General features: G+C 43.1%; 1 protein-coding gene across 7 annotated transcripts in view; it reads left to right on the top strand.

Moving 5' to 3' along the window:
* WDFY2 (WD repeat and FYVE domain containing 2) overlaps positions 1 to 14,692 on the top strand; it is a 178,886-nt gene that overhangs the window by 25,956 nt on the left and 138,238 nt on the right. The window contains exons 2-4 of one of the 7 annotated variants that reach the window (XM_042909049.1): positions 7,899 to 7,977; positions 10,278 to 10,487; positions 13,964 to 14,270. The exons of 2 other annotated variants lie outside the window; for them this stretch is intronic. In XM_042909049.1, the coding sequence (XP_042764983.1) occupies positions 7,899 to 7,977; positions 10,278 to 10,487; positions 13,964 to 14,077 (403 nt within the window). In that variant the 3' untranslated portion in view covers positions 14,078 to 14,270. Of the gene's footprint in view, positions 1 to 7,898; positions 7,978 to 10,277; positions 10,488 to 13,954; positions 14,271 to 14,692 lie in introns of those variants that run through there. 4 more of the 7 variants (XM_042908994.1, XM_042908724.1, XM_042908862.1 and 1 more) reach the window with 4 other exon arrangements.

Raw genomic sequence — 14,692 nt, 5'->3', positions numbered from 1 at the left:
TCCCCAGAGGAGTCCTTTCTGATCAGAGCTGATTAGTCAGAGATGGAATTGAATCCTAGGCACATGCAGTTCTTGTCTTTTTTTGACTTACACCCAAGCCCAGGGGGTGGCACCAAAAATGGCAAATATGTATTTCTCCTGTAAGAAAGATTTGACTAGTCTGTGAGGTGGGGGCGGCAGATGCGCAGGTAGAAAGGGAGCATCCCTTACCTCAAGCAGGTGGCAGCTGTGAATGTCCTCTGAGTCGGATTCAAAGTTGTATCATGTTTTCCAGGTTGCCCCCAGACATATCTGGCTTTCTTTAGCCTAATAGCCAAGTATCTGATTCTCTCCATTGGGAATTTGTACGGAGACAAAGTTTCAGGGAGTCGGGAAGTAGGAAAAAAAGCAAAGTTTAAGGAAGAGTAATAAATTTGTCATGTGGTTGTTGCCACTTTGTGTGTTGCACATACTAATGGGAACGGGGGAGTGGCTCGATTAACAGTATGGCTTTCATGGTGCCCTCTACTTGGAAACAGAAATAGGAAATCCTGTATCTCTCTCAATAAAAAGAGAAAATTTGGTACAGCCTTGAGTGAATATCTCTAAAGAGTTAAGTAAAGTGGATCTTTAAAAAGCCCTGCTGAACACTTATTTCTTTGGGAAATATAGCCCCCTGCCCTCAAATAAATGTGCCTAAGTAGTACATACTTATTGTATGAAATTCCTGGAGAAAATTCTTTTAATTAGAACACAGGTGATGAATATTTGCTTAAGAACACAAATTTCACTCCCATTTCTTTTTTTTTAAGTTTATTTATTTTTTAGAGAGAGAAAGAGGGAGAGAGAATCCCAAGCAGGCTCCACGCTATCAGTGCAGGGCCCAACCCGGGCCTCAATTCCACGAACCATGAGATCATGACTTGAGCCAAAATCACATGTCAGACGCTTAAGTAACTGAGCCACCCAGGTGCCCCTATTTCCATTTCTAATTTGTGTGATTCCTTGGTGTCATAGAACTCTAAATAAGGCAACTAAGCCCTCTTTGCATCCAGTAATGTCATTTATCTTGCTTGGTAAAGATTGGTGTGAATATAACATTTACTTATAACATTCCTGTATAATGTCAAAAACAAAGTATAATGTACAGTGTAAAACGTATAAAGTATAATGTCAAATTTACTTTTAATGGGCATCATGGAAAACATGTAGATTGTTCTCAGGATTCTCTGATTATTTGCATTTTGTGTGTATTTGATTGTTTTCAGACTATAGACGTTGATGCTATTTTAGCTCAGCCCTTTGCAAATATCATTTTCAGAACTGATAGCTGAAACATGGTTTTGCTTTTTGGCATTCATCCAGAAATGGGAGAAGAAAGCAACATCCTTTCTCCTATTGGTGGGCACCTGTCAATTTTTTTTTTTTCCAGATTCATGATTTTATTTTGGGGTGGTGTAGGAAATTAGAATTAACCAAAATCAAATTTATTATAATTAATTTAAAATCACATGTATTCTGATAACTTGATTTCAACATATGTTGGTGATTAAGAATGTTTCTCTTCAAAAGCAGTTATATGCAGTTAAGTGTGGTTATATAGGCACCAACAAGGCAGGGATTTGACCTTGTTCTCTACAGTATCCCCAGTGTTTGGAATAATACGTGCTAGTAGATGCTCAGAAAATATTTGTTGAATATAATATGGAAGTATGTATTGCCTGTAAAACCCATTGCTGGTGCTTGATATTTACCAATCTGCATATATATGAAAAACGCATATATTCATAGTAGTTCATAACCTCACATTTTATTATTATTGTTTGAATGGTGGTCATTATAGTTTGCTATGCTGAGATTTTTTTTTAAAAGGATATCCTTTATTTTCAGTGAATCTATTTCTTCATAAAGATTTTGGGGAACAACAACAAAAAAAAGATCCGGGGGAACTATGTTTCCTCAGTACACAACATTCTTCTTGAGTAAATAATAATCTCCTACATCTGTGTAAAGCATTTTATACTTTACAGATTTTTCACATTTTATCGTTTGAATGTTGCTACAGTACTGTGAAGTAAGGGGTTCCTGACTCTGCTGATTATCTGCCCAGTTGTCTATTTTTTCTGGCTGGTTGAACCCCAGTTTTGTTCAGGTGTCCACCCCTACGTCACATAACTCAGGATTAAATCCCAGTTAGTCTAAGCCTGTTACAGTAAGTTCATTCCTTTTGCTAGGGACCAGTTTAGGAATACGCATGTGACCCAGTTCAGGCTAGTGACATAAGAGGTAAGGGCATGTGTGGGAAAAGTTCCCTTCCTTTTTGAAAGGGGTGCGCAAGAAAGAGACAACCCCTGTTTTTCTGCTGCTTTTTGCCATGACTGGACTTGATCACCTGGAGCTGCTACAGCAGTCTTGTGACAATAAGGAAAAAAGGGACCCTAAAAATAAGCTGGATGCTGGCTCTGTAGTGGGAGAAAAAGATGGGAAGAACCAGCTCTCCAGCTCCCGTAGGGCTGCCTTCTTGTTACCAGAGAATAAGTTTTCCTTATTCCTACTGAAGGCATGCTAACTAATAATTGGTGTCGTTATTGCCATTTTATAGGCAGGGAGACTGAGACCTGGAGCTCTAAAATGATCATCGCTGCAGGGTGAGCTCACTATTGACGTCAGGAGAATTAAAGCACGTATTCTGATCCTTACCTGTTCCGCAGTGTAGTTTCTCTATGAACATCCCTGTCTCTCTTCTTGGGAGGGAACTGGATTACCAATTATTTGTGTTTGAAATATATTCTAGACAGTTCCTCCTAATTATTTGGTGATTACTTACCTGTAACAAATACGGCTGTGGGATTCTTAGGTTACCTACTTTTGTTAACTTGGCTGACATAAATGAAAACTTGACAGATTAACGGTAATTTTTAAAATATTTATTCTGTTTTGAGAGAGAGACGGTGCTTGCATGGGGGAGGGGCAGAGAGAGAGGGACAGACAGAATCCCAAGCAGACTCCCTGCTCAGCGTGGAGCCCGACAGTGGGGCTCAATTTGAGATCATGACCTGAGCCGAAATCAAGAGCTGGATGCTTAACTGACCCCGGTGCCCCTTTCACAATTAAAGTCACTCTTAAAATTGTTTTTTGAATATACATTTCAAGAAGTTTGTTGAACTCTGCCTAAGTTTGTGGATGTATATCTCAAAAATTTGTTAAATGTTGAGAGGTGATAAGGCTCACTTATAAAAGAATTAAGATGGTAACTGACCAACCGGTTGAACTGAATGGGAGAAGGGGCTGTATGTCTGACTTCAGAAGCTGACATTGGCTAATATGAAAGCTTATGGTTGATCGCGTTCATGATTTTCTTTCCACTGCCATTCTTTGTTGACTTTCTCTCTACATTCTACCCCTTTTTCTTTTCATCTTCCTCCCTCCTCCCCCTTATAATAGACTGTGAAGAGACTGTGACCACTAGTAGGTGGTACATTGCTTCTTATTACAGAGGCAGACCAGGACAGTGGTCCTGGACAGTGAGTAAGGGAGTTTATTCATAGTTGAAGAATTTAATTAAAAATACTGAATGCTGGGGGCACCTGGGTGGCTCAGCCAGTTAGGCGTCCGACTTCGGCTTAGGTCATGATCTCACGGTTCGTGGGTTCAAGCCCCGTGTCAGGCCATGTGCTGACAGCTCAGAGCCTGGAGCTTGCTTTAGATTCTGTGTCTCCCTCTCTCTCTGCTCCTTCCCCACTCACACACTCTCTCTCTCTCTCTCTCTAAAATAAATAAACATTAAAGAAAAAATTTTAAAAAAATATTGAATGTCATGAAAAAGATACCTGCTGGGGGAGGGTTGGGCATTTTTTAGAAGACAGTTATTCTTGGTGGAAGCAGTGGTGGCTGATAAGAGGAAGTGGCAAAGATGACTGAGCCTAGCGCCCAGTCATCTGAGATGATTACTGTTTATGGCCCCCACCTCTTCTTTGCCCAGTTGAAGTGACTGCTGTACTGGAGAGGACCGCTGTTGGGGGTGGAATCTGCCTTCCCTCGGCCCCTTTTCTCCTTCTTCAGGCTTGGAGGGCCGGCTAGCTGAAGTGAGAGGATTAAAATCGGACCAGCATTTCAAGACTGTACTTCCCGGTAACAGAGTGTTTAAACAATTCCCTCAGTTAGTTCTTTTTCTCCCTGATCCAGGGGAATCCAGTGGTGGGGCTTTCACTGGGTACCTACTGGAATATTTTCTTAATTCTTAATTTCATTTAAAACTAAAAGCGATCCGGGGCACCTGGGTGGCTCTGTTGGTTGAGCAGCTGACTTCGGCTTAGGTCATGATCTCACAGTTCATGAGTTCAAGCCCCACATCGGGCTTGCTGCTGTCAGCCTGTCAGCACGGAACTCACTTCAGATCTTCTGTCTCCCCTCTCTGCCTTTTCCCCACTTGCACACTCCCTTTCAAAAATAAATAAGCATTAAAAAAAAATCTTGAAAACAAATAAAAATAAAAGTGAGCCTAAATTCTTGGGAATTGATTAACGGCAAAAAAAAAAAAAGAAAAAAAAAACCCGTTCCGTCTTGTGTAATTATTAAAAAGCCCTCCAATGGTGTGATTTTTTGTTTTTCTTTAAAATATCTTTTATCCCGGAGATTTTACTTCACAACTGAAATGAGCTGTGCGGTGTCCTGATAAGGGTGATTTAATGCCAGGATTAACACAGGTGACACCATATGTTGCTGATTACTGACTTCTCCTTAGGGGGCACTTGGATTTCCATTTGAAGTGCTTAATGATTTGATTTCTCCTCTTTAAATTAATGTGTCTGTGAATGGAGAACTTGCCCTTCAAACCAGCATAACTTCTGTTCAAGGGACCATCTCAAGCCACGAAAATGGAAAGAATATTTAAAAATCTGTGCGAAGATGTTGGGTGAACCACAACATATAGTCTAGATATTATATTCTGCTGCAATTAATGGAAAACCTGACTCATTAATGTCTCACACGAGTAAAGGGGTTATTTTCCTCTTCTAATGAGAAGTACAGAGGTGGGCATAACAGGATTGGCCAAAACCATCAAAGACCTTAGTGATCTTGTCACTTTGAAATCTCAAGATGGCTGCCCTCCAGCCAGCATTGCATCTGCCTTCCAGGCAGGAAGAAGGGGGAGGGCAGATGGCAAAAGGCAGAACCGGCTGCTCCTGTTCTCTTCCAAGGAGCTTCCTGGAAGCTCAGTCTGGTGACTTCCGCTTACATCTCCTTAACCAGAACTGTGTCATACTACCACCCCTCGCCGTACACAAGGCTGGGAAACATGGTTGTTTCGGCAGGGCTTGTGGTCACCCTGAGCACAACTGGAGTTCTGATGGGACGTATTTTGGAAAGAATTGTGTGTCTGTTGTCTCTGAACTCATGGAACTCGGGAGGACAAAATAAAGGAATATTTATCGAAAAATTGCATACTGGATGCTGTGCTGGTTGCTTTGAAGAATAAAGTAAGTTCAGGGTGGATTTGAAGAGCCAAAAAAATGGGCTTAATTGTATTCTTTGTGGAAATGTTCTCACAGTCAACCTATTAAGCTTGGAATGAATTCAAAGGACTTTTTCTTGAAACCCAGATATTATAATGGGAAATTTTGACAAATTTAAACATATTAATTTTAAAAAATCTATGTGTTGGACCCCAGCATTCATAAATGAAGACTTGTAGAAAATATTTCCAACATAGATTTAAGTTCTTAATATTTGTAATAGATGAAAAAGCCTCTACAAATAAATAATAAAAACATAACCCTATTAAAAAAACATGGCTAGGCACACATTTCTCTGCGGAAAATGTACAGGTAGTGAAAACAAGCTGGAAAAGAATAATAAAAGCAATACAAATTAAACATTGAAGCACCATTTTAAAAAATCTCAGCTGGATAGATATTTCCAAAACTTGATAATATCCAGTTTTGTAAGACCTCGGGAGAAAAGGCACTTTCATATACTATTGGTATGAATTGATACCATCATTTTTTTTTTTTTTTTAAGTAGACTCTACGTCCAGCATGGGGCTTGAAATCGTGACCCTGAGATCAAGAGTCACGTGCTCTACCAACTGAGCCAGCTGGGTGCCCCAGTACCATCATTTTGGAGGGCAGTTTGGCAATACCTGTCAAAATGCAAAATGTTCATACCCTTTGACTCAGCAGGTACATTTCTTGGGATAAATTTTACAGAAATATTAGTATGATTTTACAAGGATGTTTATTGTAGCCTTGCCATTAAATAAAAATGTGTAATCAGCCAAATGTCCATCAGTAGGGATGTGGTGAAATAAATTATGTTATAGTTACACAATGCAGTTGTTAACTGGAAAGCTGTCTGTGGACTATTAAGTTGTCAAGTTGCAAACTAATATGTATATTATTTTTGTGACATCTCTCCCTTTTAAAAAGTGGATCTATGCATATGAAAGAATTGGGGTAAGAGATGTGATGATTTTTCACTTTTTATACATAGATATTATTTGAATCTTATGCAAGGGCAAATTACCTGTGTGTGTGTGTGTGTGTTTTGCAAGGATGAATTGCTTTTTTTAAAAATTGCTAATGACTGGGGTGCCTGGGTGGCTCAGTTGGTTGTATCGCGACTTCAGCTCAGGTCACGATCTCACGGTTCATGAGTTTGAGCCCCGCATCAGGCTCTGTGCTGACCCCTCAGAGCCTGGAGCCTGCTTCAGACTCTGTGGCTCCCTCTCTCTCTGACTCTCCTCTGCTTGTACTCTCTCTTTCTCTCTCTCAAAAGTAAATAAACATTAAAAACAATTAAGGGGCACCTGGGTGGCTCAGTTGGTTAAGTGTCCGACTTCAGCTCAGATCGTGATCTCACGGTTCCTGAGTTTGAGCCCCGCATCGGGCTCTGTGCTGACAGCTCAGAGCCTGGAGCCTGCTTCAGATTCTGGGTCTCCCTCTCTCTATCCCAACCCTGCTTGCACTCTGTCTCTAAAATATAAATAAACTTTAACAAATAAAAAAAAATTGCTAACATCTTTTTTAAAAGCAGAATTTAAAAAAAGAATATATACATTTCTGATTCTGTAAAAATGCTAAAATGCAAATAATGATTTTTATGACTTGTTTTCTGGGAGTGATGGAGGAACAAATAATGTGTAAGAAGAAAACCACCTAGATTAGCAGTCCAAATGACCGACGATTGGGAAAGAAAGGCTGTTTTTTCAACCACTTGTCCGAGTCAGGATAGGCTAGATTATAATGTAATAACAGACAGCCTCCACATTTTGGAGGTTTACATCACCAAGGTTTATTTCTCTCTCCTGGTTCATGACTCTTGAGAGTCGTGTGTGGGCTGTGCTAACAGAGCTGGTGGCCAGGAGAGGCCGCACCAACTTGGGGATCGCCGCTCACGGTGGCGGAAAGGGGCTCGGCGGAGCCTGCACTGGCTTTCAAAGACTTCTTGGGGCGCCAGAGTGGCTCCATCGGTTGAGCGTCTGACTCGACTTCAGCTCAGATTATGATGCTAGGGTTGTGGAATGGAGCCCCACGCTGGCTCTCTCTCTCTCTCTCTCTCTCTCTCTCTCTCAAAAAAAAGACTTCTTCCCAGAAGGGACACACGTCATTTCCACTTATACTTTTGTTAGTTAAAGCAAGTCCCCTGGTCGTGCCTGAATTTAAGGAGGCTAGGAGGCGTCAAGGTGTCATTCTACCATGTGCTTGGAAGGAGGAGAATCCCTAGTATTTGTAAGCACCGTAATGGATATATCGTAGCACTTCAAAGGAGCACTGTGAGATGAGCTTCTTGAACAGTGCCTGGCACACAGTGAACAGTGTTACAAGCGTTTTCATTTTTACAGTGAGAATAATTTCTGCTCAACTAGATGAATTTCTTAAGAAATCTGTATGAAATGATTTTCATATTTATTGAATCAGCAGGCATTCATCGAGTTCACGTCACTGTATTATACCTGTAGAAGTGGAAGAGATTTGTCTGTGTGTAGCTCTTTTTAAGGTAAGATTTTACAAAAATGTTTCTTACGTATTTTGAAAATCCCCTCACCCCCAATTGTTTATTCTAAGTATATCTATAAAGAAAGGGTTTATTAGAAAGGAAATTCCTGCAGGGCTTTTGGTATATTTTTAGAAAACATACCAAAATAATGAGGTTTTCATCTATTTAATAAAAAATTCCTATTTATGGTAGCTATCAGGGGTGTATTTTAAAATGTTTTTTAGACGTTTTTATTTATTTTTGAGAGAGAGAGAAAGAGTGTGAGCAGGGGAGGGGCAGAGAGGGAGACACAGAATCTGAGGCAGGCTCCAGGCTCCAAGCTGTCAGCATAGAGCCTGACATGGGGCTCGAACCCATGTACCGTGAGATTATGACCTGAGCCGAAGTCGGACGCTTAACCGACTGAGCCACCCAGGCACCCCAACGGGTGTATTTACAGCAGTAACTCTTAGCTATGTTTGTTTGGGTTTGGCTGACACGAAAGGTATGTTCCATCAACAGAAAGGAGTCTTTTTGGCAGTCCTCTGTGTACACAAAGTCCAAGTGCAGGGTTCTTTCTTTATTGTGATACCCGTCGTGTAGTATAGAGCAAAGTTGCTCTCTTCCTCCTCCCTCTGATCTTTCTTTCCTTTCCCCTTAATTCCCTCAATCATTTAAAAATTTTTTTTAACGTTTATTCTTTTTTTTTTTGAGAGAGAGAGAGTGAGAGTAGGGGAGAGGCAGAGAGAGAGGGAGACACAGAATCCAAAGCAGGCTCCAGGCTCTGAGCTGTCAGCACAGAGCCCGACACGGGGCTCGAAGTCAGGAACCGTGAGTTCAACCAACTGACCCACCCAGGTCCCCCATTCCCTCGGATGATTTTATTTTTACTTCCCAGAAGGACTCAGCTCTTTTCCATCCTGTCATCTCATACATGAGCAGACGTTTCACATCCATAAGTTCTTTGGGATGGATCAAGACAGACAAATCTTTCTCCCAGGATCTTGGGGGAGGGAAGTAGAAAAATCTCTCCTGTCACTTTAAATAAAATGGTGGGTTGAATCTCCAGAAATTTCAAAAAAATGTGTCCATAGCCTGATTTATTTGAGAAGTAGGCTGATATTCCAGGCCTTAAATTTCCAAGCTAATGTGTGTGATTTATTGGTTTTATTTTTCTTACTTCTCTAGCTGGTAGATAGAAAACGCTCTTAAGGGGCGCCTGGGTGGCTCAGTCGGTTGGGCGTCCGACTTCAGCTCAGGTCATGATCTCGCGGTCCGTGAGTTCCAGCCCCGCGTCGGGCTCTGTGCTGACTGCTCAGAGCCTGGAGCCTGTTTCAGATTCTGTGTCTCCCTCTCTCTCTGACCCTCCCCCGTTCATGCTCTGTCTCTCTCTGTCTCAAAAATAAATAAACGTTAAAAAAAAAAAATTAAAAAAAAAAAAAAGAAAACGCTCCTAAGTCTTTGCACTACTTAAAGAAGCTTGATTAGAAAAGACGAAGCTACTCGTGCTGGTCTATTTACCGTGAATTTCACCTGCCTATAGTCATTCAGCAGCCTTGGCCTGACTGTGGAAATCAAACTCCTCTGAGGAGAATGGTCAGACCCTGGCTGGTGTCGAAATACACCTTATTGCCAAAATTTGGGCTGCCCCTCAAGTACGAGCGATAAGCACTCTACACATTTCACAGAAGTTTGTCTTGCTATCCTTGGGTCACTTGGGTAGTGCTGCGTTTTGACAGCACTTCCTTAAGAGCGTCAGTAAAGAGAGTACAGGGGAGATGGTCGACGTTTTCCCGCATGCCGTGTGCTAGCATGTGCTAGGACACGTGTTACCTCATTACTAGAAGTTTGCTTTCGGCTAATGGACGGCCGGTCTCTGACTCTAGTACTGGTGATAGCGATGGTAAACTAGGAGTTGGCAGGATGCTGCTTTAATAGCAAATCTGTCTCGGCTGCCAGCTTCTGAGCTTCTTGAGGGCAGGGACCGTATCTCGTTCTACTGTGTATCACTGTGGGATTCCACAGTGTGTGTCATTAATGTTAGTTGTATGAATGCCTGTGGAGGTGGATGGAGGGTTTAATGGGCGGACTCGGTCCAGATGCACCAGCTGGTCTCTAACCGGGAGAACTTTGTGATTTACAATTAATGATTGGATCTCGAAATCATCAGTGGACGTGGGAAGGGTCTCCTGTGGTAGAGTGCGTGCAGCCTGTTTACCTTGTATAAAGGGAACGTGCCTGCTGCTCTGGCTCATGACGTGCCCCAAACCTTCAACTGTTAGCAGACGGCGTCAGCCCGTGACCAATCCCCGTTCTCACAGAATGTTGCTGGAATTCCCCTGAACACAGAACATCACAGTTGTAGAAGATGGGAGGCTTGCCAGAGCCAAAGCATGAAGGCTTGGGATGCCGCCTCCCTGCCTGTCGCCATTGTGAACGCCGGAAGAGGGTGCCTTGAGGAGGGAGTGAGCAGCGCCACAGACCTTTGGTCAGGCAGCGGTCACAGGATTGCTGGGGCTTATCCACCTCTGGTAAGGCTAGAGAAGTGAACAAAATATGTGATGCCTTTTGCTTCTCTAAAAAACGTACCGTAAGGGTGAGCCGCAGAGCTCCAAGTATGAAAAAAATCATGCCTCATTTTCTTTCTGTGGCTTTCTTTTCTTTCTCAACCGTGTTGGGCCTTCTTCTGCCTTTCCCAACAGGCAAATAAAGAAGAACTCCAGAAGGTGTTCTTCCACAATTAAGTAATGGGACTGAGGTCCCTCCAGTGGGACTGGGGACTGTTTTCCTCGCTCTGCCTCGTGTTGTGGGCACTCAGAGGTAAGGGCGAGAAGAAACAGTGGTGACTTACGGGACCCGCAGGGGGAGAGAATGATTCCTTATTTTTGAATCATTTGGGCTGACCTTCCTCACAAGCCCCTTCCCAGTATGGAAGTCGATGGGGGAAGCAGCTTAAATATGGCTTAATCCAGTGAAATTAGTCTGATGCAACAACTTTAGTCTTTAGGTAGATGCTCACTTTTACCCATGTCAAGTGCTCTGGTTCTTGGATTTCCTTTTCCTCCGTGGACCTCGCTAAGGTGGCATCTGGGTGAAGGGGAGGGGTGGGCTGGGGAGTGGATGGGATCTGTAAACCCACCTGGTAACCTCCGGGTCCCTCGTGGCTCTGCCGTGGAGCAGCTGCCTGGACTGGAGGTGGCTGAGCGAGGGCGTCCCTCCCTGGAGCCGGCCGCCGAAAGCTCTTGCTGCCGAACTCCTGTTTTGCTTGTCATGCTCGGTCATGCCTGGTTGTGCTCCTGGCAGGCTCCGCTTCACTTTGGCTCTTACGGGCATGCTTCCCCTCTGGGCCTCTGCCATATCCTTCAGCCAGCTCTTGGCCTAGTGATCTGGTCCCCTACAGTCTTTGTAGAGGCGTCACGTCGCCCCTCACCGGGCACTCCCGTGACCCTCTGTCCAGCCCACCCCATCTGCAACTGCTCATTTCTGTCTCACCCTATTCAGGCAGGATTTTCTGGGGCTCGTGGGAACAGACAAGTCAGGGCTGCAGAGGTAAATGATAAACTCCAGCTGTTGCTCTGTCTGACTTTGCTGTAGCACAGTTTACTTGGATGTGACTGACCAGACCAAATCGATGTGGTATGGCCCACGAGGCAGTCTGTGCCCAGAATCCTAAACTGGAAGCATGGCAGAGGCCTTCCTTCTTTCACCCTGTGAGCACACCTTTCAAGAGGGGGGGATAGGACACACTTACCTCCCCCACTTCCTCTCCTGACTCTGGCTTTCCTCTTTTCCCACTTCCCTCTGGACCAGGCCCTGCCCCCTTTTCCTCATCCCGTTGGGTTAGAACTTCCCTTCCCTCGTGTTAGAACTTTCCTCGTGTATAAAACGTGATGATCAAGTCCTGTTGGCTTCCCTGTGTTACTAAAGTTGAAGTGATTTAGAAAAAAATGTTTTCTCTGGGTAAAGCATGCGATTCCTGCTGCAAAATCATGTCTCTCTCCTCTCATCCCATCCTCCCTTCTTACATTTCTGCCGGAACAGAAGCACAGAAGCCTTGCCCAGGCGAACAGATACCTTTGAGAGCTTGAGGGCTGGTCATGTTCAATGCAAGTGTACTACTAGCTCAAAAATACTCTCTTCATTACATCTGTAAGAATTAAGGGACCTTGTTCACCTGGGAAACAGCAGACTTTAAAGCAATTAAGACTATACTGAATTGAAGATATCTTTTGGCCTTCACATCTTAGAGTTACAAAGAACAGAGTGGCAGCCGCCTCAACTCTGAGTGAGTTTTAAAGTATGCAATGTGATGGCTGGCCAGATCGGTCCTTTTGGGTTCCTCGGGCCCAAGTGACAGTTGCCATCTGGAGAAATACAGAGATTAGATTGGTTCCGAAGCGGTCAAGTGGTACCAGTGACTTAAAAATTTGGGTGCAGGTTAAAAACACCGAACAGAACTTCAGTATTATGATGTTGATAAAACTGTTAGTCATGTAGTGGGATTTTCTGTTTTTAAATCAATAAAAACCACACTCTATCCTTTTTTTCTCAATTTTGTTTTTATCTTTTTGTTCAGTTTAACTTGATGTAGAACATTGTGTGTGTGTGTGTGTGTGTGTGTGTATGTGTGTGTGTGTGTGAGAGAGAGAGAGAGACAGAGAGACAGAGAGACAGAGAGAGAGAGAGAGAGAGAACATTGTATATGTGTGTGGGGCGGGGGAGAAAGAGGAAGAGAGTTGGAGGGAGGGAAGGATGGGTTGTTTAGCTTCACATTAAATACTGCGTTTTAGGTTTATGAAATTCTACTGAAATTGGAGGTCCTTATTTCCCTCTTCACAAAGGTACAGGATTAACTCAGAATATGTTTGTGCTGTGATTCACTGCAGGAGGCCATATGCTGACAGTGCAGAGCTTTGCATCCCCAAAGATAATATTTGAATTTTAAAAGAGTGTTTAAGTGGAGCACTTGACTTTCTTGTCTTTGTTTTGAGACCCTTTTTGTTTTTTTATTATTGTTCTTTATTCCAGGCTTGTGAATCTGTCCAAATATTTATAAGCCCACACACATTTTCTTGCAGCCACTGTCTCCTGTGGCGGCTCACTGGTGGGTAAATGACTGTTCTTTTGTGCAGCAACACACATTTACAACGTTCTGTAGACCACTGGCACTTTCTCTAGCTACATTATGTGTCTCAGATACGTAAGGAATAATTTACAGGTTTCAAATTCTGAACCTGGTAGAGGGCCGGCTCCCTCTGTAAAATGAACATTAACCAAGGAGGGATTTTAGAATAACATCTTTATTCATTTGTTCAGTTATTAAACATTTACTCACTGTCTGCCTGGCACTCTGCTGGAGTTTTGTTCTCCAAAGGCTCACAGTTCCGTCAGGGAGGCAGGTAAGTAAAGAGTTACCGTAGAGAAGTTAAAGTAGACAAGGCTGATCAGATAATTTATGGTCTAAACTAGGACCCTTTTAAAAGTAAAGGTAAATTTGAAAATGGTTAAGATGGTAAGTTTCATGTTAGGTGTTTTTTCTTCCTACAATTAAAAAAAAGAAGTGAAAGTGGGTGTTGTTACCGCCTAGGCCAGAATGACAGACATAAACCAGGGCAGTACTGGCTAAAACAGATAGTGGGCAACGTACCAAGCCCTCTATTAGGAAGATGAAAGGGAGGCTGGAGGAGGAGCAGGGAGAATGACAGGAAAGCCTTGCCTTCCTCATCTCTAAAATGGGCATGATCATAGCACCTAATTCATAGGAGTTGTTAGCAGGATTCATTGAGTTGATTCAAGCTCCTGGAATCCTGCCTAAGAGTGCAATGGTTTTTTAAATCTCTTTGAGATAGGGAAATGGAAGGGACCCCATGAAAGAAAAAGCTGGGTTTTTTCCCTTTACTTCTTTCCCTGCTTCTCTTCTTCCTAGGACCTGCACCCCCACTTTACACACACCATCATGTATGTCCACCGTGTAAAGGAGTTAATGATTTCTTTGGAGTCTTTCCAGAACAATAGAGAACATCTAAGGAGTGTCCAAGAGAGGTCGTCTCATGAATGCTTTTTAAGACCACTGACTCCAGACACCTTGACAGCAAGACCCCTGGCTCCAGGGCATAAGTGACTTATGGAAGACACCTGAGCCCCTGTCCCTGTTCGGCCAGTTCCTGGATGCTTGAGAGATATGTGCACCAGAGCACCGCCCTCAATAAAAACTCCAGACCCCAAGCAGAGACTCGTGCCCTTTTTCCTTTCCGAATCTCCCACAGGCTCCGTCTGTATCTGCTCTGTCTTCAGTAAACCCTGCTCTCACTTCCTTTTGGCTCACATTTGATTTTCATCCCGTGCAAAGCCAAGGATCCTCTTGGTTGGTCCTGCGGAACCTGCTCTGGGTCCTCGGACCTAGCCTGCTTTCATCAACTTCACCCATTTTTAGTAGTCACCTGTGATTTGCCTTTGTTGTAGAAGTTGATATATTTGTGTGTGTGTGTGTGTGTGTGTGTGTGTGCGTGTGTGTGTGTGTGTTTACACAGTACAGACCTGTAGGAATGCATATCCTGTCAACATTTGGAAATGGCCTTATTTCCAGCTTTTTCTCATTCCCTCTAGAAATTCTGGATATTTTGTGGTTCCTGTCCTCTCAATCAATCTCATGTTTGTCTTTTCCACAATGGACAGTCATTACAGGCAGCTCTTTTTTAAGGGTTGGATCCCTTTTTTTTTTTAAATCTATAGATGT

The sequence above is a fragment of the Panthera leo genome, chromosome A1 (genome assembly GCF_018350215.1).
Source record: "Panthera leo isolate Ple1 chromosome A1, P.leo_Ple1_pat1.1, whole genome shotgun sequence".
Taxonomy (NCBI): Eukaryota; Metazoa; Chordata; class Mammalia; order Carnivora; family Felidae; genus Panthera; species Panthera leo.
This window is presented reverse-complemented; position numbering and strand designations above follow the sequence as displayed.